Genomic DNA, 25,421 nt, shown 5'->3' with positions numbered 1-25,421 from the left:
ATCTCAACTCTTTCACTGCTTTACTTTCTATCATGTTTCTTAGTGCATAAGGCACCTCCATATATACATGGTCATAATATTTAGATCTATGTAGGGATGGTTACTTTAATATTTTCTGGGTTAAAATACACGAATTGAACAATATAATGAACCACCATTTGCTCATTACTCACCTTCAATATTTTACAATACTTATTTCATTCACCACCTTTCATTCTTACATTTAAAACAATTCTGCAGTATTTTAAAGCAAGTCCAAAATAAAATCTCACCTTTAAATATTTTACTGTGAATATCTGTCAGCTAGACTTTAAAGAAACATAACCAAAAGGTAAATGTTACTGCAAGGTTAGCAAAACCTTAATATCATCCCAACTCTTAGTTGTTTTTGTTGTTTTTAATATAACCCCAGTGCAGATATTGCCTGAGAATTAACAGTGATCTGTGGCAAGTATTATTACTGCCATTTTATATTTGTGAGAATGAGATGGAGGGATTGAGTAAGGGGGCCTGGCCACTTTCTCTCTCTGTTTCCCTTCATCCTGAGAGAAGCTTCCACCTAGTGACAAAATGGTAACATGTTTCAGATTAAAAAAAAACAAAAACATTGTATTCTACAACATCCAGAGGAAGAGAGGATGCTTCTTCAGAGGGCACTTTTCTTCCTTTGTATCTCATTATCCCTAGTTGGTTCCTCAACCGATGCCGTTGCCAGGGGGATTCTGTGTGCTGATTGGCTGTCTTCACTATGTTTCATTACAGTCGCCATGGCAAGGATAAGTTAACCAGATGGAGTGAAAATAGTTCGGGGACATCTCTGGAGCTAGGAATGAGGTCAGTTCATTCCGGCCACCTAACCCTGTAGACACCGCAGTGGGAGAAGCTCAGAAGGATGGTGAAGCCACAATGCCCACAACCATATCTTCCAGTCACCCTTTCTTTATAAGCATCTTTGATGCTGAAGGCCTCCGTGTAACAAGGGCATAGCTGGCACAGTGCCTCACACATGGTAAACTCCTAGCATAAGCAAACATTAAACGTGTGTTGAGTGATTAAGTCAACCATGTGTATGTTGCTTACTCTGAAAGACAAGACACGCAGTTTGAAAATATTCTTGACCATTAACAAACAGAATGCTACATTCACTTAGAAATTCAAAATTTTACAAAACGATTGAATTTTGCAAGGATGGTGCTTAGAAATTGATTGATTCTTTTCAAATAAGCTTTTGATTTTGAAATAATTTTAGATTTTCAGAAAAGTTGCAAAATTAGTACCAACGGTTCCATATACCACTCACCTGGTTTCCTTTTTAACATCATCCATTGCCATGGTAATGTCAAACCAAGGAAACTAGCAACAGTACCTTGTTAACTAAGCCCCAGACATTTTGGATTTCACCAATTTTTCCACTCATGTCCTTTTTCTGTTCCAGGATCTCATCCAGGATACCACAATGCATTTAGCTCCGTCTGCTTTGAAATGATGCTGAGTTTGTAGTCCCAAGTTGTAGCACCCTGTCTCTAAAAATGAGGCAGGCGTGTTATTAGATATGAACCTGTATGGATTAAATCAAATTTTGATTATTTCAGATGCCTCCTTGGAAGTTTTTGCCATTTGGCAAAGCCCTGTTGATAATCTTCCACCCGTTTATGGCAGAAGCTGACACAGCATTGCAATGCCAAGTACAGGCCATGGAGGGACTCATGCTTGTGCCTCAAATCTTGCTCTCCTGGCGTTTAGCCCAAAGCTGGGCTTTGAGCAGGCTTCTTAATCTCCCTGTGTCTTATTTTCCTCATTTGTAAAAGAAAATACTATGGGTTTCTTTGGTTGCTCAGTGGTGAAGAATCTGTCTGCCAAGGCAGGAGCCATAGGTTCCATCCCTGGGTCAGAAAGATCCCCTGGAGAAGGGAATGGCAACCACTCCAGTTCTCTTGCCTGGAAAATCCCAGGGACAGAGGAGCCTGGTGGGCTGACATCTGTGGGGTTGCACAGAGTCGGACACGACTGAAGTGACTTAGCAGCAGTAGCAGCAGCATTATGCCTAAAAAACCAATTTATACACCTTAACTAAAAAAATACCTTACTGCTAAAAATGCTCACTTTCGTCAGAGCCTTCAGTGAATGATAATCTTTATGCTGGTCGCAGGTCTTGCCATGATGTTGGTGTCTGCTGACTGATTGGAGTGATGGTTGTTGAAGGTTGGCGTGCTTTGGCTATTTCTTAAAATAAGACAGCAGTGAACTTTGCTGCATTGATGAACTCTTCCTTTCATGAATGATTTCTCTCCAGCAGGCAATGCTGTTTGATAGCATTTTACCCACAGAACTTCTTTCAAAATTGGAGTCGGTCCTCTCTCACCCTATTGCTGCTTTATCAACTCAGTTTATGTCATTTTCAAAATCCGTTGCTATCATTTCAACAATCTCCACAGCATCTTCACTGAGAGTAGATTCCATCTCAAGAAACCACTTCTGTTGCTCATAAGAAGCAACTCCTTGTCCCGTTTATATCTTATCATGAGGTTACAGCTGTTCAGTCACTTCTTCAGGCTCCACTTCTTGTTTTATTGCTGTTTCCAGTATATCCACAGTGACCTCCTCCTCCACTGGAGGCTTGGACGTCTCAAAGTCATCCATAAAGGGTTGGGATCGCCTTCTTCCAGACATCTGCTTATGTTGATGTTTTGACTTCTTACCATTAATCATGAATGTCCTTACTGGCATGTAGAATGGTGAATCCTTTCCAGAGGTTTTCAGTTTACTTTGCCTAGCCAGATCTATCAGAGGAATCACTGTCTATGGCCGCTATAGTCTTACAAAATATGTTTCTTAAGAAATAAGACTTGAAGGTTGAAACTGCTCCTTAATCCGTGGCACAGGCTATAGATAGATGTTGTGTTAGCAGGCAGGAAAACAGTATGAATCTCTTTGTCTCCATCAGAGCTTTCGGGTGAGCAGGTGCATTGTCAATGAGCAGTCATATTTTGAAAGGAATCTTTTTTTTTCTGGGCAGTAGGCCTCAACAGTGGGCTTAAAATATTTGATAAGCCATGTTGTCAACAGATGTACCGTCACCTCGGCTTTGCTGTTCCATTTAGAGAGCACAGGCAGAGTGGATTAAGCATAATTCTTGAGGACCCTAGGATTTTCATAATAGTGAAGGAGCATTGACTTGTCTTCAATCACCATTTGCATTAGCCCCTAACAAGAGGTTCACCCTCTCCTTTGAGCTTTGCAGCCAGGCCTTGGCTTCTCCTCTCTACCTATGGAAAGCCCTAGATGACATCCTTTTCCAATAAAAGGCTGTTTCACCTGCACTCAAAGTCTGCTGTGTACTGCCACCACCTCCATTCATTATCTTAACTGGATGTTCTGGATAACTTGCCACAGGTTCTACATCAGCACTTACTGTTTCACCTTGCACTCTGATGTTATGGAGACAACTTCTTTCCTTCAGCCTCATGAACCAAACGCTGCTAGCTTCAAACTTCTCTTCCGCAACTTCCTCTGCCTTCACAGAACTGAAGAGAGTTGGGGCCTTGCTTGAATTAGGCTTTGGCTTAAGAGGATGTTGTGGCTGGTGTGATAGTCTATCCAGACCATTACATCTTTCTCCGTGTCAGCAGTAAAATTGTTTACCGTTTTTAGTCATTTGTATGTTCACTGGAGTAGCACTATTAATCTCCTTCAAGAACTTGTCCTTCACATTCACAAGCTTGGTTCGCTGTTTGGTGTAAGAGGTCTAGTTTTTAGCTTATCTTGGCTTTCAGCATACTTTCCTCACAAAGCTTTCATCATTTCTAGCTTTTGGTTTAAAGTGACAGGTGTGTGACTCTTCCTTCCACTTGTTCACTGAGAGGCTATTGTAGGATTTTTAATTAGCCTGATTCCCGGTTATGTCTATTGTGTGTATTGCTGTGTCTCAGGGACTAGGGAGGCCCAAGGCCAGGGAGAGAGATGGTGAACGGTCAGTTTGTGGAGCAGTCAAACTTAACATTTATCATTAAGTGTGCTGTCTTATCTGGGCACAGTTTGTGGTGCCCCCAAACAATTGCAGTAGTAGCATCAAAGATCAGTGATCACAGATCACCGTAATAAAAATAATAGTAGTGAAAATGTTTGAAATATTGCACAAATTACCAAAATGTGACACAGACATGAAGTGAACAAATGCTGTTGGAAAAATGATGCTAATAGACCTGTTTCACGTAGGGTTGCCACAAACCTTCGATTTTTAAAAAATGCAATTTATGCAAAGCCCAATAAAGCAAAGTGCAATAAAATGAGGTCTGTCTGTACCTACTTTTTAGGATGGTTTAAGGATGGGGAGAGAATCTTTACAAAGTGCAAGGAATGCTGTCTCTAGCTATGTTCATGATTTATTCATATTATTTCAAGTATGAACTGCCTTGAAGTTTACTTTTTTTTTAAGTTTTTTTAATGTGAATTAATAATGTAAACCAAAGTCCAGAATAAATATTTGTGCTGTATAAGACAAACTTCTTGTAGATACTTTGAAGTACTACAGAAGGAACAGTTACATTTAACCAAGTCATATTCTTATTACAGCTTTTGACTGTGTTCAATTCAGATTTAGTTTTCTAGCCTTATTTACTACATTTTTTTTTTCCTTCAAGATCCTAGCGACTAATATCTTTACATAAATGTTAGGATGTCTTCTGGAGGACGTGGAGATACACATTTCCCATCTCCTCCATTCTCTTCCATTCCCCACTGCATCTCTCCAAAACAAGTGAGTCATCAGGCACATACCTTGTATTCTTATGATGGTTTTGCAAGTACTCATTCAGATTTTTAATGTGATTTCCTGTTATTTTGCTTTATATGTGTCTGTTCTAATTTTCAATTGTGGTATGTCTTTGTTAACTTCCTTGCTTTCTAGTATAACAAGATGTTCCCAGTAAATCTTTTACCTTTCCAGCCCCAGATTTGGAATTAGCTTTTTCTCTAATGGTCCCTGGTTCCCTTTAGTGGGAAATGATTCAGGGACCATGATCTGGACACGAGATACATAGAGTCAGCTTTCTGGGTCTCTGTGGGCTTTGCACCCTTTGAATCTGGATGCCAAATGGGCCAATATGGAGAGCTGATTGTGTTCCCTGTACTGAGCCCTTTTATGTGAAGGACTTGAGCATACACAGAGTGTGAGGTTGGCTGGGGCTCCTGGAACTCATCCCCCAGGGCTTCCAAGGGCTGACTGGGTTTATGGAGATTTCTAGACCTTTTTCTGTGGTCTAGGTAGGAATTTATCTTATTAGTCTCTTGTGTCTTCAACTGTGTCTTCTTTTTCTCACACCAAAAATCTCAGTACGGTTGTCCCTTGTTATCTGTGACCCGTTGGTTCCGGGATCCTGTCTGCATACTCAGATTCGAGGATGTTAAAGCCCTGTGGTCAGCCTCTGATAACACCAACTAGCTACCCATTCTCATTTTATTTTATACTCTTGTTAAGTGTTAAAGTGTTAGTCGCTCAGTCATGTCCAACTCTTTGCAACCCAAGAATGTAGCCCACAAGGCTCTTCTGTCTATGGAATTCTCCAGGCAAGAATACAGGAGTGGGTAGCCATTCCCTTCTCCAGACGATCTTCCCCACCCAAGGATCAAACCCAGGTCCTGTGCATTGCAGGCAGATTCTTTAATGTCTGAGCCACCAGGGATGTTTAAAAATTAATTTTGTTTTGAACTTGTGTAAAGTATCTGCTGCATCGGGTGTATCTGCGGAAATCTAGCTTCTGTTTGTGTCCTCTTCCCCCTAAGAGGGTGCCATCGATGTCCATTAAGAAAAAAGTTATTGTTTATCCTTATATTTTGAATATATATGCACAAATACAAATATACTTGTTCCCCTGCTCTTTTTCTTAAACAGTAGGACACTAAGACATCTTCTTCCTCCTGCTTTTTTTTCTTTTTTTTTAAATGTAACAGTATATCCTGGAGATGACCCCACGGGCATATACAGAGATACTGTGTTCTTTTCTATAGCTCTTTGCTTTCTGTTGTTGGCTGTATCACTACCCTTGTCCATATTCTTTTTGTGTGTTTGTCAGTGTCTGTTTAGATTCCTAGCAGTGGGTTATGAGATCAAAAGGCAAATGGGTATGTAATTTTGCCAGGTATTGTCAAATTCCCTTCCTGGGATTGTGTGACTCTGCACTCCCATAGCAGTTTATGAGAGTACTGGTTTCCTCACAGGCTTGCCAACTGAGTATGTTGTCAGGCTTTGGGATTTTTGCCAATCTGATAGGCGCACAGTATCTCCGTGTAGTTTGCTGGCTGAATTCTGATGACTAGATTGGGCGTATTTGAAACAGTCTTGCGTCCCCTTCTAGTTGCCGCCCCTCCCACCCGCCCCCCCAACTTAAGGGAGTAGTGTGGGTATTTGGAATACATGGTTGTCCTCTTGTTGATTTTTATTTAAAACACAGATTACCCCAGGTTTTCACCTTATAATTTTTATTCTAAGGTAGACCCAATATGTGGGTTGAGTCTCCCCATCTGCTTTTCCTTAGTTCTTCAAATTTAGATAAATTTAGGAATTTAGAAGTTGTTTTAGAAACTGTGAGCTTCTCTTTCTTCTATACCTTCCCTGTTCTCTCTACCTTGCTCCTCCTCCTAAGTCACTTCAGTCGTGTGACCCCATAGACGGCAGCCCACCAGGCTCCCCCATCCCTGGGATTCTCCAGCCAAGAACACTGGAGTGGGTTGCCATTTCCTTCTCCAATTCAGGAAAGTGAAAAGTGAAAGTGAAGTCACTCAGTCGTGACTCTTAGTGACCCCATGGGCTGCAGCCCACCAGGCTCCTCCGTCTATCGGATTTTCCAGGCAAGAGTACTGGAGTGGGGTGCCATTACCTTCTCCGCTCTACCTTGCTAGTGGAACTTAATCTTATTTTCAAATTACACAAGCCGACCCCCATACCCCCACGGTGTTGCACAAGCCCAGTAGAGCAGACATTCGTTCTTGTGGTTCTTATATGCCTCTCCTGTCTCAGGCAATGCACTGGCATTGGGGGTGCAGGGTAGCTGACTTCAAGCTTGTCCTGGAAGGATGATGGAAGGTTTGCCAGTTTGAGAAGGGGAGGAAGATCATTTCAGGTCCAAGAAAGGGCCTGGGGAAGGATGAAAAGTGTGAGTGGTTGTAAGGAGGGTAGGTGGTGGGGGTGGGACTGGAGTTTGAAGGGTGGGTTGAGTGGTTTAGCGATGCTGCAGATGCCCAGATAAAATGTCCTGGAAGCACTACAAGTAATGACAGTATTTGTTTGCTTTTAAGAGGAGGGAAATATCAGAGGCACAAATAACCAAAAACATATGATAAGATAGTCTCATTGGTAATTAAAGAAGGGCAGAGTTGAAAATGAGTTGGGTTTTTTTTTTTTTTTTTTTTGTAATTTCAATAGGCAAAGTGAAAAAGGTTGATAAAAACCAGTACTGATGGAAATAGGGGTGAGGGGGGACAGGTTCTTTACTGTCTGTTGGACCGACCTCTCTGAAGGGGCAAAAAACATGAAGATATTTGTGTCTCATGTGAATGCTCCCTGAAGGGTGAACTCAGCAGAGGAGGATTTTAGTAGCCACGTGGATAGGAGGACCTGTTCTGTGGGTGCAAGTCAGCTTCTTTCCCCAGCCACCCCTCTCTCTCATCCCTAAGGAGCTTATGAACAAGTAGCCATGGTGGCAGGGATGGAGGTTATGCATGACCTTCCATTCACCAAGGCCAGCCTGGCTACAGCCACTGATCAGTGCTAACCTGTCATTGCTTTGCCCTATTGGAGAGGTCTGGCCACGTGTCCTTCTTCACATGTCCTTGTCATCATTTTCCAGTCATGTTGTTTCCAGTTCTCTGATCATCCAGCCAGATCATTGCTCACAGCCTATGAATCGGTATGTGGTAGCATGGAAGGTAACATCTGGTTATTTCTCCTTCCTAGCTAAGTGAACCACCAAGTGCATCGCTCATTGTTCTACTTATTGAATGATTAAAATTATTCTAATTCTTACGGTGGATTTCCCTTCACCAGCATTGTCCATGGATGTCCCTGAAAGGGGCTTATATTGTTGCAGGTGCCTACTTTAAGGTAATGTCTGCCTTTGGTGCAGGACCATCTGTCATTATCGTCATCATTTAGTCACTAAGTCATGTCTGACTCTTTGCAACCCTGTGGGCTGCAGCATGCCAGGCTTCCCTTTCTTTCCCAAAGTTTGCTCAGACTCATGTCCATTGAGTCTGTGATGTCATCCTACCATCTCCTCCTCTGTCACCGACTTCTCCTCCTGCCTTCAATCTTTCCCAGCATCAGGGTCTTTTCCAATGAATCACTCTTTGAATCATGGGGCCAATGTATTAGAGCTTCAGCCATCTGTAGACCAGGCTCGAGTCTTCTTCTATCACTTGATCATGAGGAATTCCCCCAAGAGGCCATAGGTTAGACTAGGAGACAGAATGTAGTATAGCTGGAGTGGGAACCTTGGGCCATTTGGGCCACTTCTTCAAGTAACTTGCTTGGACCATCACAGCCTTCTTGGGCCCCATCACATCTGTACCACTTTCACTTGATGATGGAGAGTTGCTGTGTGTGCCCAGCGTTATAGCCTGGTGAGTCTCAGGTAACACTGGTGAGTCTCAGGTAACATGCAGTTCATGAGGAACAGCTCAGGGTGCTTGACAACTTAGTCTATGACTAAGTGTGCAAGCTCTGCTCAGGCTCAGTAGCAGGTAAAGAGCTGTTTCTCAAAGGAAGAGTTGGTATCCACAGAGGGTGGCAGGGCTTTGCTCTAGAATCCTACAGGCCTGTGCTATGATGAGCCTACAAGGTCCTGCCAAAGGCTCCAAACATCGTCCCCATGTGCTCCTGCCCTTCTGGCACCATTGGATATGCTGGATCATCATGGAAGTGGCAAAGCAGGTTGAACAGCAGCAGGACTGATTGCAGAGCCTCCCCTTGTTGTGGCGTCCACTCAAAACTAGCAGCTTTTTAGATTATTGGTAAAGGGACCAGGATATACTGTGTCCAAAATCCAAAGAGGCCCGTCACATTATGGAGGGCAACTTGCTTTATTCAATCTACCAGTTTAAATATTAATCATCCCAAAACACTTTCATAGAAACACCTAGGGTAATATTTAACTGAATTCCTGGGCACCTCATGCTGAAATTAACCATCACATTTCCTTCTAAAAGTAAAATCAGACACTTTATCCATATATAAACATGGTGATGTTGTTCCTTTTGCTGTTGTTCAAATGAAAGTAACATGAGAAGATGAGCTTTTATATTTTATTATCTGAGATTTATTTTAAACTATGATTTAGTCCTTCCTGCAGTTGGAAAGTTTGCTCTTCAAATACATACTGTGGAAAGTTTGTACCTCCATTCTTGAAAAGTGATCATAGTGCAGGGAATAAAAGTTTATAGAGATGGTCTGTTTTCCTTGTTTATTGTTAGTGAACAATTAGATCTCATTGACAGTAAAAATTGATGGCTGCAGCTTCCAAACTATCGAGCTTGTGCTAATAAATGCAACAGTTGTCCATAATTTGGTGGTAAATGACCTTTAAATGTAGATGTTTACAGAGACTGTCCTTGGGGAACAATTTAACTTCCAAATGACACCCATGAGTACTTGTTATCATTTAAATATGCTTCCTTTTGTCAATAGCAGAATAACAAATACTGGTTAGATTTCTAATGTTGATTCAGATACCAGGAAACCTGCTGAATAAATTAGTGTGCATTTGATTTATATTGACCAAAATTTTTTACAGTGCTGTGTTACAGGTCCAGGTGACATGCATTTGAATGCATTTAGAGCAGAGGCCATGCTTGACTGACATGAATGCTTACCCTGTTTTTAATTAACTTTTAAATATTATCCTAAAATTCCTTCTCAACTACCAATTATTAGGTAGAGGATTGAAATTAACTTAGGACTCTGGTGGACACCTTATTTTAAAAATCAATAGTCTTGATCACTCCCATAAAAATTATTGGAGTAAATTATTGCTACATTTTATCTTATAATTTCTAGGGAAGTTAGATCTGTTTTTCTCACCGTAGACTCTGAATTTATTGTCTGCAGGTTTTCTATTGATGGTTTTGCAGAAATAATCTAAGAGCATGGAAAACATTTGGCAAAGTAATGAACAAAGTCTTACGTAGTACAGGAAGTATTTTATCAAGCAAACACATTTTTTCAGTTCCATGAACTTTTTTTTTTTAACTGATGTATGTGCCTAGAAGAGGGATGGTTTTCACAGTAAAGATGTGGATTTATTTTGTCAGCCATTCATTAGTAGTCCAAAGTAGTATATGTTTTTGGGAAACTTTAATCAACACACGACTTGCTCTTTGAGAGAATATCTTCATAATGAATGCTGCTTCTTTTGCATATAAATGTTGCTGAAAAGAAAGCATTTTGTTTTCAGTGTAGTTTTTTTCACTTATGTCCTTTGTAAGAAGGTTTACATCATTCAGAAGTTTAGAACTGAAATGTGCAAAGGTTTTTATTCTTCTAAACTGTGAATATTTGTTATCAATCAAACAGTGTGCTTTGGGAATTTGGGGATAACCTTCTGAGCTTTGCTTCTCAAGGAAAGGGAGCCCAAAGCTCCTCTATTTTAAGACTTTTCATGTGAACATTTACAGCTGTAAGCAGAACTACCCTCTAGAGCAGGGGTCCCCAACCTCCGGGATTTAATGCCTGCTGATCTGACCTTGGAGCTGAGGTAATAATAGGTATAAAGTGCACAATAAGTGTAATACACTTGAATCATCCTGAAACCGTTCCTCCTGCCCTCACCCACCACCATCTGTAGAAAAATTGGCTTCCAGGAAACTGATCCCTGGTGCCAAAAAGGTTGGGACCACTGGTCTAAAGCAAAGAGGATAACAGCTCTGCCCCCCGCCAGTGAATGGCAGAGTCCTGGGATGTCGGGTTAGTTTCAGCCACACTGTAGCTTTCCGCCCAGGTTTCAGTGCCCAGAACAGCCTCAACCTCATATGGTCAACAAGGTCAGAAGAAGTGACAGTGTTGAAAATGTGAATAAGTGAGAAAAGGAAGTGGAGATAATAAAATTGAAAGTGGTGAGAGAATGACCCATGTTCCCTGTGTGTATGAGATGAATCATTCAATAGCAGGAATGATTCGGAAGGACCGAGCGGAGAGGCAGGCAGTGTTACTCGTAAGTGGACAGACACTTGTGACTGACAGGTGGGAAGACTGGGGTGTCAGCAACGACCTCGGGACAAGGCAGGGAGTTGGAGAAAAAGCCCAGTGGTTGATGTGACAGTGCTGCTGGTGGATGATTCACTGGGATGCTGTCCAAAGGAGGGACTGAACTTCCGGTGCGAACAATTAGCTGCTAAAGCTGTGGTGCTCAGCTCTTGCTGCACTTCGGAATCACCTGGAGATCTTTATAAGCTAGAGACGCCCGGTCCCACCCTCAGAGTTAGATGGGTCTGGAGCATGGGTTGAACACTGGAATTTTTTAAAGTCCGCTGGGTGATTCTGAACTGCACTAAAAGTGTCCCCACAATGCTTGTAGAGATCACTAAGGCAGGTCACTTGCCCCAGCACATCTTAATAGCAGAAGTCATTGGTTCTTAAGAGAAATTTCAGGCTCCACTCCCAGAGATTCTCAGGTGCAGCTAAGGCCCAGGCTTTGGTTGAGCCTGAAGGTTGAGCCCTTCAGGTGATTTTAATTTGTAGCTAAGCCGGCAAACTACGGAGTAGCTGGTTTTGAAAAAGACGCCCTGTAGAGTGTATATTTAGCATGAAGGAGAAACGTCAGGTTTGTCTTAAAGCTTTAAAGGCTGATTTATATTCCGATTCAGCTGAAGTACACCTATGACTGAGTGCTTAAAACCCTCTTAAGTCTTTGGATCCATGAACAAATGGAACTTAAGAAAAGCGTTCGTGACGTCAGCAAGTTTGAGGAACTTCTAAGGCAAGTAAGTCGCTAGCAAGCTTTGGAGTGAAATGGATCTGGTTCCACGTTCTGACTTGTAACTTCCCAACCAGGGAACTCGTCGTCACCCTCCCCTGGCTCCCTAAAGCGCGGGCCTCAGTTTCCTCTCAAGGACCCCATGGGACTCACTGTGTGGGGCAGCTATTGTTATTTCTAATCCTTCTAATTAAATTTTTGCCAGTAGAGTTTACTATGTCATCAAATATTTTACCTTGCTTTCATCTATTAGGAAATGTTTCCACCTTTGAGTAGTTTCATATTTTATTTGCTGCTTTAAATGAATGATTGTTTTTTATTTATCTTAGATTTTTATTGTATTTATTTATTTAGTGATTTACAACGTTCTGTTAGTATCAGATATACAGCACAATGATTCAGTTATATATATATATATATATATATTCTTTTTCAGATTATTTTCCCTTATAGGTTGTTACAAGATATTGAGTATAGTTCCCTGTGCTATACAGTAGGTCCTTGTTGCTTGTTTATTTTATATATAGTAGTATGTATATTTTAATCCCAAACTCATTTATCCTCCCCTTTCCCTCTTGGGAACGATTAGTTTGTTTTCTATGTCTGTGGGTCCATTTCTATCTTGTAAATAAGTTCATTTGTATCTTTTTAAGTGAATTAATTTTCAAAAGCATTATCAATAGACTCTTGCAATGCTTTCAAATTAGAGAATGACATCTGAAGTGTGCTTATCATCCCATATGTAAAAATAAATGAAGAATGTTGATTGTGTGGCCAAACAACCAGTTTTTACAACTGCTATTGATTGATCACTGAGTGCCTGATGAAATTCCAGCCCCTCTCCTTCACCATAGTCTCTTAACAGAGTTTGCAGGTAAAACTGAATTGCTTTCCTTCTTTCTCCTAATATAAAAAGGTCTTTTTGTAAGAAGTCAGACAGCCAAAGCTAAATCTGTGTTTTAGCACATGGCTCTGACCTGGCAGTGGGGCTGGGCCAGTCCCCACCCAGACCCATTCTTGCACTTTGCTCTGAGCAGAAGTAGAGCTTTTGACTTCTGACTCATCAGCTTTAGCCAGGTTCAGATGACACCAGTTTGAGTAAATGTCATTATAACCTGGATTTCGTGTTAGAAGCTGCTTCTTCGGCCAGGGCTTGCTTCTTTAGTTAGTTCTGGGTCTAGAAAAGTTCTGTGGAGTTCATCTTTCTGTGATCTAGAAGATCAGTCTAAGTGATCTTTCTGTGATCTGACTGCGGAGGCTGACAGTCTGCTTTATTGGAAGCTTAGGTCAGAGTTCATGTGATTAGGGTGAGCACGTCTGTGCACAGGGTGCTGTGTAGGGCCTCAAGGGGGCTGGCAGGGAGAGCCCAGCATGAGTAGCAGGCACAGGCCAGAGCCGTGAGAGGGGGCGATGGGTGCGGGCTGGGGAAGCAGGCATGGAGATGTGGAGTGTGAGGCTCAATTTCATCAGCCCTAGTATTTACTTTGGAGAAGGCGATGGCACCCCACTCCAGTACTCTTGCCTGGAAAATCCCATGGGTGGAGGAGCCTGGTAGGCTGCAGTCCATGGGGTCGCTAAGAGTCAGACACAACTGAGCGACTTCACTTTCACTTTTCACTTTCATGCATTGGAGAAGGAAATGGCAACCCACCCCAGTGTTCTTGCCTGGAGAATCCCAGGGACAGGGGAGCCTGGTGGGCTGCCGTTTCTGGGGTTGCACAGAGTTGGACATGACTGAAGTGACTTAGCAGTAGCAGTATTTACTTACACTCATTTATTCAGCCAGTGGTTCTTTTTCCTTTTGGCTGTGAGGCTTGTGGAATCTTAGTTCCCTGACCAGGAATTGAATCCAGGTCCTTGGCAGTAATAGCGTGGACCACCAAGGAACTACCCGACCTGTGGTTCCTGAAGGCCGCAGTACACCCTGTGTTGCACGGGGTACCAGAAATGCCATTACTTTGAGCAGTTTCTTTCCAAAACCGTCAAGAAATTCCAGAACTCTCGTTCAGAAGATTCTTCCTGTTTGTGAACACCATGTAATCAACTAATCTTGTGTCACTTCATGGAGAGCTAAATGTATAACTACATTTATGATAATAAGCTTAAATGTGAGCAAACTGTTAACCTCAATCTTCTCATCTTTAAAACAGGTGAACAGTAATACCTCACCGTAAAGTCATTGCCAGTATTAAATGGCATGAGGCATGCGAACTGTCTGGCAAGATGTCTGCCTCAGATTACATTTAGTGCAAAAAGAATCGCCACTGTAATCAAGCCTCTCTCTGCCTTCACACCTTAGCTCCGTCCTTCTCTGAAAGCCAGGTACTACGCAGCGTAGAAGCCTGTGTGAAAGACAGCCAGGACCAGGGCCTTCCAAGTTTCCTTGCTATCTAAATGCTCCCTGGGGAAACCAGGGAGCGTTTAATGGATGCGATTGTCCAAGTAGCAAGGAAAATTGATGTGTGTCCTTGGGTGCTGACCAGTATCAGCGTGTTCTGCTTGTTTTAATACTGGCCCATACAGCATGGGACATCCCAGGTGGTGCTAGTGGTAAAAAACCCACCTGTCAATGCAGGAGACAAGAGAGATGCAGGTTCAATCCGTGGGTGGGGAAGATCCCCTGGAGGAGGGCATGGCAACCCGCTCCAGTATTCTTGCCTGGAGAATCCCATGGAGAGAGGCCCGGGCCTGGTGGGCTACAGTCAGGGTCATAAAGAGTCAGACACGAATGATGTGACTTAGCCCCATGGACCATACAGAATGAGAGCCAGCTTTTGTGAATGAGGCAGATACTTATGTTTATTATGTAACCTTGACCTCCTTGAGAGGACTTTCATGAGAAGGGAAGTAGCAATACCACTGAAGAGTGGACCTTGGATGCCTTCCAGCCACTCTCCAACCATGTGTTTAATGGTCTCCAGTTGTTTAAATCCTCTGAGCTTTGGCTCCCATAAATAGGGATAATAGAAACTGTTTATATCCATTTGGGATTATTTTAATCAAATGAAATAATAGGTGTAAATCCCTTAACATGTGATTGGTTCTGTAGTAGTTCGTTTTTGGCATTTGTTTCTAAAAGTTTAAACCTACATGTTGGATTTCTATGGCGAGTTCCCTGAGTTAAGCTTTTGTGGGATTTCTGATTTGAATACATTTGATAATGTAACCCCCTCTCCTGATCCTTCTCTTTACCACCAAAGCAAAACAAAAACAACAAAAATAATGCCTTTCAAGTAAATATTTGATAGAAATTCCAGTGTAGCAAAGGGATTTGGGATTCATGAAGTTGAATTCAAGTTTGACCTATATTTGTTTTATTCATGAACTGTTTAGAACTTTCTCATGTCCAGTAGATGCACTCCATCAAAACCAATTAATGATAAAGTTTTACCAAATGCAAAATTTGGTGCCATGAATAAAGTTTGTTTAGAACTTGAGAGCTCAACTATTATGACTTCGTTTTGATGGGGAAAAAGTAGATGAGTCTTACGGATTGGCCGTGTAGTTATGCAGTTCTAAAAAATCTCCTTTTAATATTTTCACATCATTTGCTTGAGGCTTATGGAACAATGGACTGGTTCCAAATTGGGAAAGGAGTACATCAAGGCTGTATATTGTCCCCTTGCTTATTTAACTTATATGCTGAGTACATCATGTGAAATTCTAGACTGGATGAAGCACAAGCTGGAATCAAGATTGCAGGGAGAAATATTGATAACCTGAGATATGCAGACCAGTCAGTTCAGTTCAGTCACTCAGTTGTGTCTGACTCTTTGCAACCCCGTGGACTGCAACATGCTAGGCTTCCCTGTCCATCACCAATGCCCAGAGCTTATTCAAACTCATGTCCATCACGTTGGTGATGCCATCCAACCATCTCGTCCTCTGTCATCCCCTTCTCCTCCTGCCCTCAATCTTTCCTAGCAGCAGGGTCTTTTCCAATGAGTCAATTCTTCACATCAGGTGGCCAAAGTATTGGAATTTCAGCATCAGCATCAGTCCTGTAAGTGAATATTCAGGACTAATTTCCTTTAGGATGGACTGGTTGGATCTCCTTGCAGTCCAAGGGACTCTCAAGAGTCTTCTCCAACACCAAAGTTCAAAAGCATCAATTCTTCGGCACTCAGCTTTCTTTATAGTCCAACTCTCACATCCATACATGACTACTGGAAAAACCATAGCTCTATACCAGTGTATGGAGAAGGCAATGGCACCCCACTCCAGTACTCTTGCCTGGAAAATCCCATGGATGGAGGAGCCTGGTGGGCTGCAGTCCATGGGGTCGCTAAGAGTCAGACACGACTGAGCGACTTCACTTTCACTTTTCACTTTCATGCATTGGAGGAGGAAATGGCAACCCACTCCAGTGTTCTTGCCTGGAGAATCCCAGGGAAGGGGAGCCTGGTGGGTTACCGTCTATGGGGTCACACAGAGTCGGGCAGGACTGAAGTGACTTAGCAGCAGTAGCAGCATACCAGTGTATATGATTGTACAGTGGAAGTGACAAACAGAGTCATGGACCTGATAGATAGAGTGCCTGAAGAAGTATGGATGGAGGTTCGTGACATTGTACAGGAGGCAGTGATCAAGACCATCCCTAAGAAAAAGAAAGGCAAAAAAGCAAAATGGTTGTCTGACAAGGCCTTACAAATAGCTGAGAAAAGAAGAGAAGTGAAAGGCAAAGGAGGAAAGGAAAGATATACCCATTTGAATGCCGAGTTCCAGAGAATATCAAGGAGAGATAAGAAAGCCTTCCTTAGTAATCAGTGCAAAGAAATAGAGGAAAATAATAGAATGGGAAAGACTATAGATCTCTTCAAGAAAATTAGAGATACCAAGGGAACATTTCTTGCAAAGATGAGCACAATAAAGGACAGAAATGGTATGGACCTAACAGAAGCAGAAGATATTAAGAAGAGGTGGCAAGAATACACAGAAGAACTATACAAAAAAGATCTTCACCACCCAGAAAACCATGATGATGTGATCACCCATCTAGATCCAGACATCCTGGAATGCAAAGTCAAGTGGGCCTTAGGAAGCATCACTATGAACAAAGCTAGTGGAGGTGATGGAATTCCAGTTGAGCTATTTCAAATCCTAAAAGATGATTGTGTGAAAATGTTGCACTCAATATACCAGCAAATTTAGAAAACTCAGCAGTGGCCACAAGACTGGAAAAGGTCAGTTTTCATTCCAATCCCAAAGAAAGGCAATGCCAAAGAAGACTCAAACTACCGCACTCGTCTCACATGCTGGCAAAGTAATGCTCAAAATTCTCCAAGCCAGGCTTCAACAGTATGTGAACTATGAACTTCCAGATGTTCAAGCTGGATTTAGAAAAGGCAGAGGAACCAGAGATCAAATTGCCAACATCCGTTGGATCATCAAAAAAGCAAGAGAGTGCCAGAAAAACATCTCCTTTTGTTTTATTGACTACGCCAAAGCCTTTTACTGTGTGGAGCACAATAAACTGTGGAAAATTCTTAAAGAGATGGGAATACCAGACCACCTGACCTGCCTCCTGAGAAATTTATATGCAAGTCAAGAGGCAACAGTTAGCACTGGACATGGAACAACAGACTGGTTCCAAATCAGGAAAGGAGTGTGTCAAAGCTGTATATTGTCACCCTGCTTATTTAACTTACATGCAGAGTACATCATGTGAAATGCTGGGCTGGATGAAGCATGAGCTGGAATCAAGATTTCCGGGAGAAATATCAATAACTTCAGATATGCAGATGACACGACCCTTATAGCAGAAAGCAAAGAAGAATTAAAGAGCCTCTTGATGAAAGTGAAAGCCGAGAGTGAAAAAGTTGGCTTAAAACTCAAAATGCAGAAAATTAAGATCATGGCATCCAGTCCCATCACTTCATGGCAAATAGATGGGGAAACAATGGAAACAGTGAGTGACTTTATTTTCTTGGGCTCCAAAATCATTGCAGATGGTAACTGCTTGCTACTTGGAAGAAAAGCTATGACAAACTTAGTATATTAAAAAGCAGAGACATTACTTTGCCCACAAAGGTCCGTCTAGTCAAAGCTATGGTTTTTTCAGTAATCGTGTATGGATGTGAGAGTTGGACTATAAAGAAAGCTGAGCACTGAAGAATTGATGCTTTTGAACTGTGGTGTTGGAGAAGACTCTTGAGAGTCCCTTGGACAATGAGATGCAACCAGTCCATCCTAAAGGAAATCAGTCCTGAATATTCATTGGAGGGATTGATGCTGAAGTGGAAGCTTCAATACTTTGACTACTTGATGTGAAGAACTGACTCATTGGAAACGATCCTGATGCTGGGAAAGATTGAAGGCGGGAGGATAAGGGGACAACAGAGGATGAGATGGTTGTATGGTATGACCAACTCAATAAACATGAGCACGCTCTGTGAGTTGGTGATGGACAGGGAAGCCTGGCATGCTGCAGCCCATGGGGTTGCAAAGAGTCAGACATGACTGAGTGACTAAACTGAGCTATGCATTCTAAGGGGAGTACAGTGGGACAGAAAGTGTCTGGTCTTGAAGCTAACCCCGAGCTGGGTGCTCACCTGGATCAGCCTCTTCATGCAGTCTCCTCATTCATAAGGTTGCGGGAATGCTGGCACCATGAATCTTGAGGATAAATATGTAACTGAAATAATAAATGAAAAGCACATAGTATGGTGCTGGATATATAGTAAAAAATAGTCACTGTTACTATCCTGGATCCGAAAAAAAGGAGGAGAGTGATAGATTTCTTTATTGCAGCAGCTCACAAAAAGCGTGTGTTTCCCCTTTTCACATATCTTCTCTACCTCTGGCCTGGGCATCCCAGCTTTCCTGCTCAGTGCCACGTGCCCAGGGGTTCAAATCCCTTGGAGTTTACAGCGCACAGGAGGAAACTGGCCTGCCAGGTAGATTGCACATAAGCCTTCTGTCTGGAGATTATAATGAAGAGTGCTGTGATTCTCGCATTGTGAGAGGTGTGTGTAGAGTTATTCTTGTTGGGACCAATGTGCCAGCAGCCCCCATGAGCAGGGCTCCCCCTGAACCAGCTGGACCCTAAGGGCTCTAGCCTTGTTGCTGCCCAAGTGGTGATGGTGGAGGGGCATTATCTAGTACCATGTGGGAAGTTCCTGGAATTTGGAGTCATATTTGGAAGCTATGCACCCAGTTCACTGGGAGTTTGAGCAACCGAAGAGTTTTCCAGTATTGCTATTAAACACTGGAGAGGAACTTGAGACAGAAACTCGGTACCAGGGATATAGCTCATCTGAGAATGAATTTTGCTCATTGGAGGAAGTGTTTTGTAAGCGTTAATGTCCAGTAATGTGCAGAGTTAAAATATAGGAAACATTCTCATATTGAATACGGGTATAGAACAGGGTAGTGCTAGTGATAAGAACCTGCCTGCCACTGCAGGAGACATAAGATTCACAGGTACAACCCCTGGTTTGGGAAGAGGTCCTGGAGGAGGGCAGCGCACTACAGAGTTCTTGCCTAGAGAATTCCATGGACACAGGAGCCGGGCGGGCTACAGTCCATGGGGTTGCAGAGAGTTGGACACGACTGAAGTGACTTAGCATCTATGTGTGCGTGGAACCAAAAGTTCCAGGAAAAGTTTTATTAAATAATAATAATGAAAAATGATTTAAAATTGTGTGTGTGTTAATATTATGTGAAAAGTAGACTAAGCGCTTCTTCTGTTTGATTTGTCCAGTGTTTGCTTCCTTTGGCTCCCCTGGGTCTGTGCAGGAACACCTCCTGGCCAGACACAGAACTGTAGAGCTATGACTTTCTTCCTGAGTTTCCTCGCCCCATTTAGTATTTTTGCCTGCTAAGCAATCCCACTGATGTTCCTCAAGTGATGTATGGGCTGTTCTTAAATGAATGTGGGTAGGCCCTTGATTCTCAATGGCTTCCATATTGCCATTTTGAAAGTATATATTTTCCAGGTTTTTAGATTTGGAGAGTTTTAAAAAGCAGCATTTGCTTTATGTTAGAGATATTTTCTAACATTTGTTTAGCATTTGTTTTAGCATCAGTTTATATAAAAATAAAGAAACATTAGTCTTTGAAAGTCCCTTAACATAATTTGAACTAATCAGTTGCTTAGTTAATATATTCATAACATTGTAACAGTTCATTTTTAGGGATAGTTCCATGAAAGATAGATGGAGATGGTTAATGGTGACTGCCTTTTAACCTCTTGTGCTCTTAGCCTTAACATATAAAGGAATCAAAGCTTTTATCTCTTATAAAGTAGCATAATTAATCAATATAACTTAGTAAATCAAGTCTTCGAATGCCTGCTTGGTGCCCACTCTGGGCAACTGATAACAATAAGGCATGATTTTAACCCTCAAGGAGTTTGCAGTTTAGTCCCCACATATGACTCAGCACTCATGAAGCTACAGTGAATGCTTTATGATAATATGTAGGGAAGCAACAAGGGGTACTGAATGGAGGTTTTGAGAATGGCATCAGTGTGGACTGAAGTACTAGGAAGGCTTCCTACAAGGAATTGGGCTTATGCTGCATTCTGAAGTGTAGGTAGGATCTAAATAAGCATATGGAAAGGATAAGGCTTTTGTGAAGGACCCCCCCCCCAAGTTAAAAACATGAAAATGAATTTATGTGATGGGAGATGGGAAGAGAGCAATGTCTGGTGTGCAGGAGGTCATGGTGAGTGGAGAGTGAAGGACTCCAGGTGCCTGGGGCTGAGCCCGGCGTCAGAGGTCCCTGTGGAGGACTGCCGTTTTCTATTTCTCCTGGAGGGTGACCACCAGCAATGTTGAGGCGTCAGAGTCCATTCCACTCTCGAAGGGTGGCGGGGAGAGGAGGGCACATTCCAGTAGGTGGAATGTCTGAATTGCTTGGGGGTGGAGAGGAGAGACCGCCCATCACCAATGTCAAGTAAGAATGGGATTGGAAACTGTGAAACTGTGAAATCTGATAACTTTATGCAGAAATAGATATCTCCATATCACCTACCTGGTGCCGGTAAGTAATATCTCCATATCTAGAAGACAGTTTTAGGTTATAACCGTAGAGATTGCCAGGAGAAGTACCAATAATCTCAGATATGCTGATGAAACTCTAATGGCAGAAAGTAAAGAGGAACTAAAGAACCTCTTGATGAAGGTGAAAGAGGTGAGGGAAAAAGCTGGTTTGAAACTCAACATTCAAAAGAAACTAAGATCATGGCATCTGGTCCCATCCCTTCATGGTAAATGGAAGGGGGAAAAGTGGAAACAGTGGCAGATTTAATTTTCTTGGGCTCCAAAATCACTGCGGACAGTGACTGCAGCCATGAAACTAAAAGATATTTGCTCCTTGGAAGAAAAGCTGTGACCACTCTAGACAGCATATTAAAAAGCAGAGACATCACTTTGCCAACAAAGGTTCATCTAGTCAAAGCTACAGTTTTTCCAGTAGTCAGGTATGGATGTGAGAGTTGGACTACAAAGAACACTGAACACCAAAGAATTGATGCTTTTGAACTGTGGTGTTGGAGAAGACTCTTCAGAGTCTTTGGATTACAAGGAGATCCAACCAGTCTATCCTAAAAGAAATCAGTCCTGAATATTCATTGGAAGGACTGATGCTGAAGCTGAAGCTCCAAAACATTGGCCACCTGATGCGAAGAACTGACTCACTAGAAAAGACCCTGATGCTGGGAAAGATTGAGGTCAGGAGGAGAAGGGGATGACAGAGGATGAGATGGTTGGATGACATCCCCGACTCAATGAACATGAGTTTGAGCAAATTCCAGGAGATAGTTTAGGAGAGGGAAGCCTGACGTGCTGCATTCTGCTGTTGCTGCTGCTCTGCTGCTAGGTTGCTTCAGTCATGTCCGACTCTGTGCGACCCCATAGACAGCAGCCCACCAGGCTCCTCCGTCCATGGGATTCTCCAGGCAAGAGTACTGGAGTGGGTTGCCATTGCCTTCTCCGTGCTGCAGTCTACGGGGCTGCAAAGAGTCAGACACAAGTTAGTGAGTAAACAACGTAAGTCTGTATGTGCATTTTTGTAAAGTACCTATGTTTATTGTGGACAAGGTTCATTCTTTATTCTGCAACATCTAGACTTTCTAGATGTCCTGAAGTGACAATGCATGATAAAAAGTAAAGCTAATGAATTCACCCATTTGTAAATATTTTTGTTATAATTAATTTTTTTTAAAAGGCAGCATTTCAGGCATGGACATGCTAAACCATCAGGACTCGTTCAGTAGGTTGGCAGCAGAGGGGCAGAAGGAAGTATAAAGGGAGGCATGGATGTGTTTAATAACAACTGAGTGTGAACGTCTTGGCTGTCCTATAGGAATGCATTGTTAAGTAACTCAGTGGGAACATACCTTCTTGCTAATACTTGAATAGTTTAGGTGGACAGTGAATCCTCCTAGAAGCATTGTACTTTGTCTACTCTATTGCTTTATGTCTCATTTTTATATTGAACGTTAAGGGAATATAGTATTTTAATCATAATTCTGCCATTATCTTTATCTAGAGGCCCTTTGCCATTTTTGTCTTTTCTGAAATTTTTGTCACCAAGCAAGGCAGGGTTACATTTCTTTTTTCCTTCTGGATTGAGTTGGTGTAATGTGTTCTTCGGAGAAGGCAATGGCACCCCACTCCAGTACTCTTGCCTGGAAAATCCATGGACGGAGGAGCCTGGAAGGCTGCAGTCCACGGGGTCGCTAAGAGTCGGACACGACTGAGCAACTTCACTTTCACTTTTTTACTTTCATGCATTGGAGAAGGAAATGGCAACCAACTCCGGTGTTCTTGCCTGGAGAATCCCAGGGACGGGGAAGCCTAGTGGGCTGCTGTCTATGGGGTCGCACAGAGTCGGACACGACTGAAGCGACTTAGCAGCAGCAGCAGCAGTGTGTTCTTGATTATCAAAATATCCGTAGCTTTGGGACCTTGCTTATCTTGTAAAGAATCTGACTGCAATGCAGGAGACCCTAATTCAATTCCTGGGTTGGGAAGATCCCCTGGAGAAGAAAATGGCTACCCACTCCAGTATTCTGGCCTGGAGAATTCCATGGACTATGTAGTCCATGGGTTGCAAAGAGTCGGACACAGCTGAGTACCTTTTACACTTTGGAATCTGGAAATGGTAAATATTCCTGATGTGTGAAAAAGCAGGATACGTATGAAAGCTGGAAGGGCACATCAAATAGTAAACTGCTTGTGATTATGGATGACTTTTGTTTTTTGCTTCTTGTGTTTTTTGGTTTCCTATTATGTACATATTTAAAGAAATAAATGATATTTTAAAAACCTTAATATGAGAGAAACAGGGCTGCAGATCATATTTCTGCACAGTGTAGTGACATGAAAATGAGGATATCATGTTCATTAAACTTAACTTTGATGTACAGAATGTTTCCAAAAGGGGTTGATTTCCTAATGCAGGAAATGTAAGAGATGCAGGTTCAATTCCTGGGTTGAGAAGATCCCCTGGAGGAGGTCGTGGCAACCCATTCCAGTACTCTTAACTGGAAAAGTCCATGGACAGAGGAGCCTGAAAGGCTACAGTCCAGAGAGCCACAGAGAGTCAGACATGAGTGAAGTGACTTAGCATGCACGAAAGCCTTATTTCTGTTCAGTTCAGTCACTCAGTAATGTCTGACTCTTTGCGACCCCATGGATTGCAGCACGTCAGGCTTCCCTGTCCATCACCAATTCCTGGAGCTTGCACAAGCTCATGTCCAGCGAATTGGTGATGCCATCCAATCATTTCATCCTCTGTCATCCCCTTCTCTTCCCGCCTTCAATCTTGCCCATCATCATGGTCTTTTCTAATGAGTCAGTTCTTTGCAGTATTGGAGCTTCAATATCAGTCCTTCCAATGAATATTCAGGACTGATTTCTTTTAAGATGGACTGGTTGAATCTGCTTGCAGTCCAAGGGACTCTCAAGAGTCTTCTCCAGCACCACAGCTCAAAAGCATCAATTCTTTGGTGCTGAGCTTTCTTTATAGTCCAACTCTTACATCCATACATGACTACTGGAAAAGCCAGAGCTTTGACTAGACGGACCTTTGTTGGCAAAGAACTGTCTCAGCTTTTTGGTGTGCTGTCTAGGTTGGTCATAGCTTTTCTTCCAAGGAGCAAGCTCTTTTAATATCATGGCTGCAGTCACCATCTGCAATGATTTTGGAGCCCAAGAAAATAAAGTCTGTCACTGTTTTCATTGTTTTCCCATCTGTTTGCCATGAAATGATGAGACCGAATGTCATGATCTTAGTTTTCTGAATGTTTTTTACCCTGTGTCCAAGGGCAAAGCAGAAGCCCCAGCAAGATGGTAGGAGGGGTGAAATTGCATTTAGAATCAAACCCTATACCTGCCAGAGATGCTCAGAGGGCTCAAACAAGACTTTGTGCACACCAGGAGACCCCACAGAGACCGAGCCAGACCTCCCTTTGAGAGTTTGAGTGTCTTCTGTGGAGATACGGGTCAGCAGTGGCCTGCTCCAGGAGCAGGGGCTCTGGGTGCAACAGACCTGGATGTGGCATAAGCCCTCTTGGAGGAGGTTGCCATTAACCCCACCATAGAGCTGCCAGAACTTACGCAGGACTGGGGAAACACTTTTGGAGGGCACAAACAAAACCTTGTGCACACTAGGACCCAGGAGAAAGGAGCAGTGACCCCACAAGAGACTTACCCAGACTTGCCTGTGAGTGTCCAGGGGTCTCCAGCAGAGGTGTGGGTTGGTGGTGGCCTGCTGCAGGGTCGGAGGCACTGAGTGCAGCAGTGCGTGCATGGGACCTTTTGAAGGAGGTCGCCATTATCTTCACTACCTCCACCGTAGTTTAGTCTCATGTCAGCAACAGGGAGGGAACCCAGCCCCGCCCATCAACAGAAAATTGGATTTAAGATTGACTGAGCATGGCTCTGCTCATCAGAACAAGACCCAGTTTCCCCCTCAGTCAGTCTCTCCCATCAGGAAGCTTTGATAAGCCTCTTATCCATCAGAGTGCAGACAGAATGAAAACCACAATCACAGAAACCTAATCAAACTGATCACAGGGACCTTGTCTAACTCAATGAAACTATAAGCCTCATTTAGTGATTAATTAAGGCATGGCTTCCCCTGGTGGCTCAGGGGTAAAAAAAATCTCCCTGCAATGCAGGAGCCACAGGAGATGAGGGTTTGATTCCTGGATTGGAAGATCCCCTGGAGAACGCATGGCACCCCACTATGGTATTCTTGCCTGGAGAATCCCACGGACAGAGGAGCCTGACGGGCTACAGTCCATAGGGTTACAGAGTCAGACACGGCTGAAGCAACTTAGCATGCACACATGGGACTATTGTGGTGGGCCAGGCTAGGGTGGGGGGTTGGAGAAATGACCAGATGAAGGTTTGGATTGGGCGGTACTGTGAAGTGGACATGAGAGATTCCAGAACAGTGGTCTTGAGAAACTGTCTGGGATGGGTAACTAAGAGAAAAAGGAAAATA

At 42.8% G+C, this 25,421-nt stretch overlaps 1 protein-coding gene and 1 long non-coding RNA gene across 14 annotated transcripts in view; one reads left to right on the top strand and one right to left on the bottom strand.

Moving 5' to 3' along the window:
* Nucleotides 1–25,421, top strand: part of SNX24 (sorting nexin 24) — a 171,107-nt gene that overhangs the window by 5,518 nt on the left and 140,168 nt on the right. Inside the window, exon 1 of one of the 13 annotated variants that reach the window (XM_055549718.1) lies at nt 11,447–11,970. The exons of 7 other annotated variants lie outside the window; for them this stretch is intronic. In XM_055549718.1, the coding sequence (XP_055405693.1) occupies nt 11,914–11,970 (57 nt within the window). In that variant the 5' untranslated portion in view covers nt 11,447–11,913. Of the gene's footprint in view, nt 1–11,446; nt 11,971–25,421 lie in introns of those variants that run through there. 5 more of the 13 variants (XM_055549661.1, XM_055549653.1, XM_055549694.1 and 2 more) reach the window with 5 other exon arrangements.
* LOC129629632 (uncharacterized) lies at nt 1,159–24,762 on the bottom strand. The gene is made up of 3 exons (XR_008703299.1): nt 24,624–24,762; nt 18,515–18,597; nt 1,159–1,521 (listed from the first exon to the last, which is right to left on the bottom strand). It is a non-coding gene; the product is annotated as an uncharacterized LOC129629632 (long non-coding RNA).

Source organism: Bubalus kerabau, chromosome 1 (assembly GCF_029407905.1).
Source record: "Bubalus kerabau isolate K-KA32 ecotype Philippines breed swamp buffalo chromosome 1, PCC_UOA_SB_1v2, whole genome shotgun sequence".
In the NCBI taxonomy this organism is placed as follows: domain Eukaryota; kingdom Metazoa; phylum Chordata; class Mammalia; order Artiodactyla; family Bovidae; genus Bubalus; species Bubalus kerabau.
This window is presented reverse-complemented; position numbering and strand designations above follow the sequence as displayed.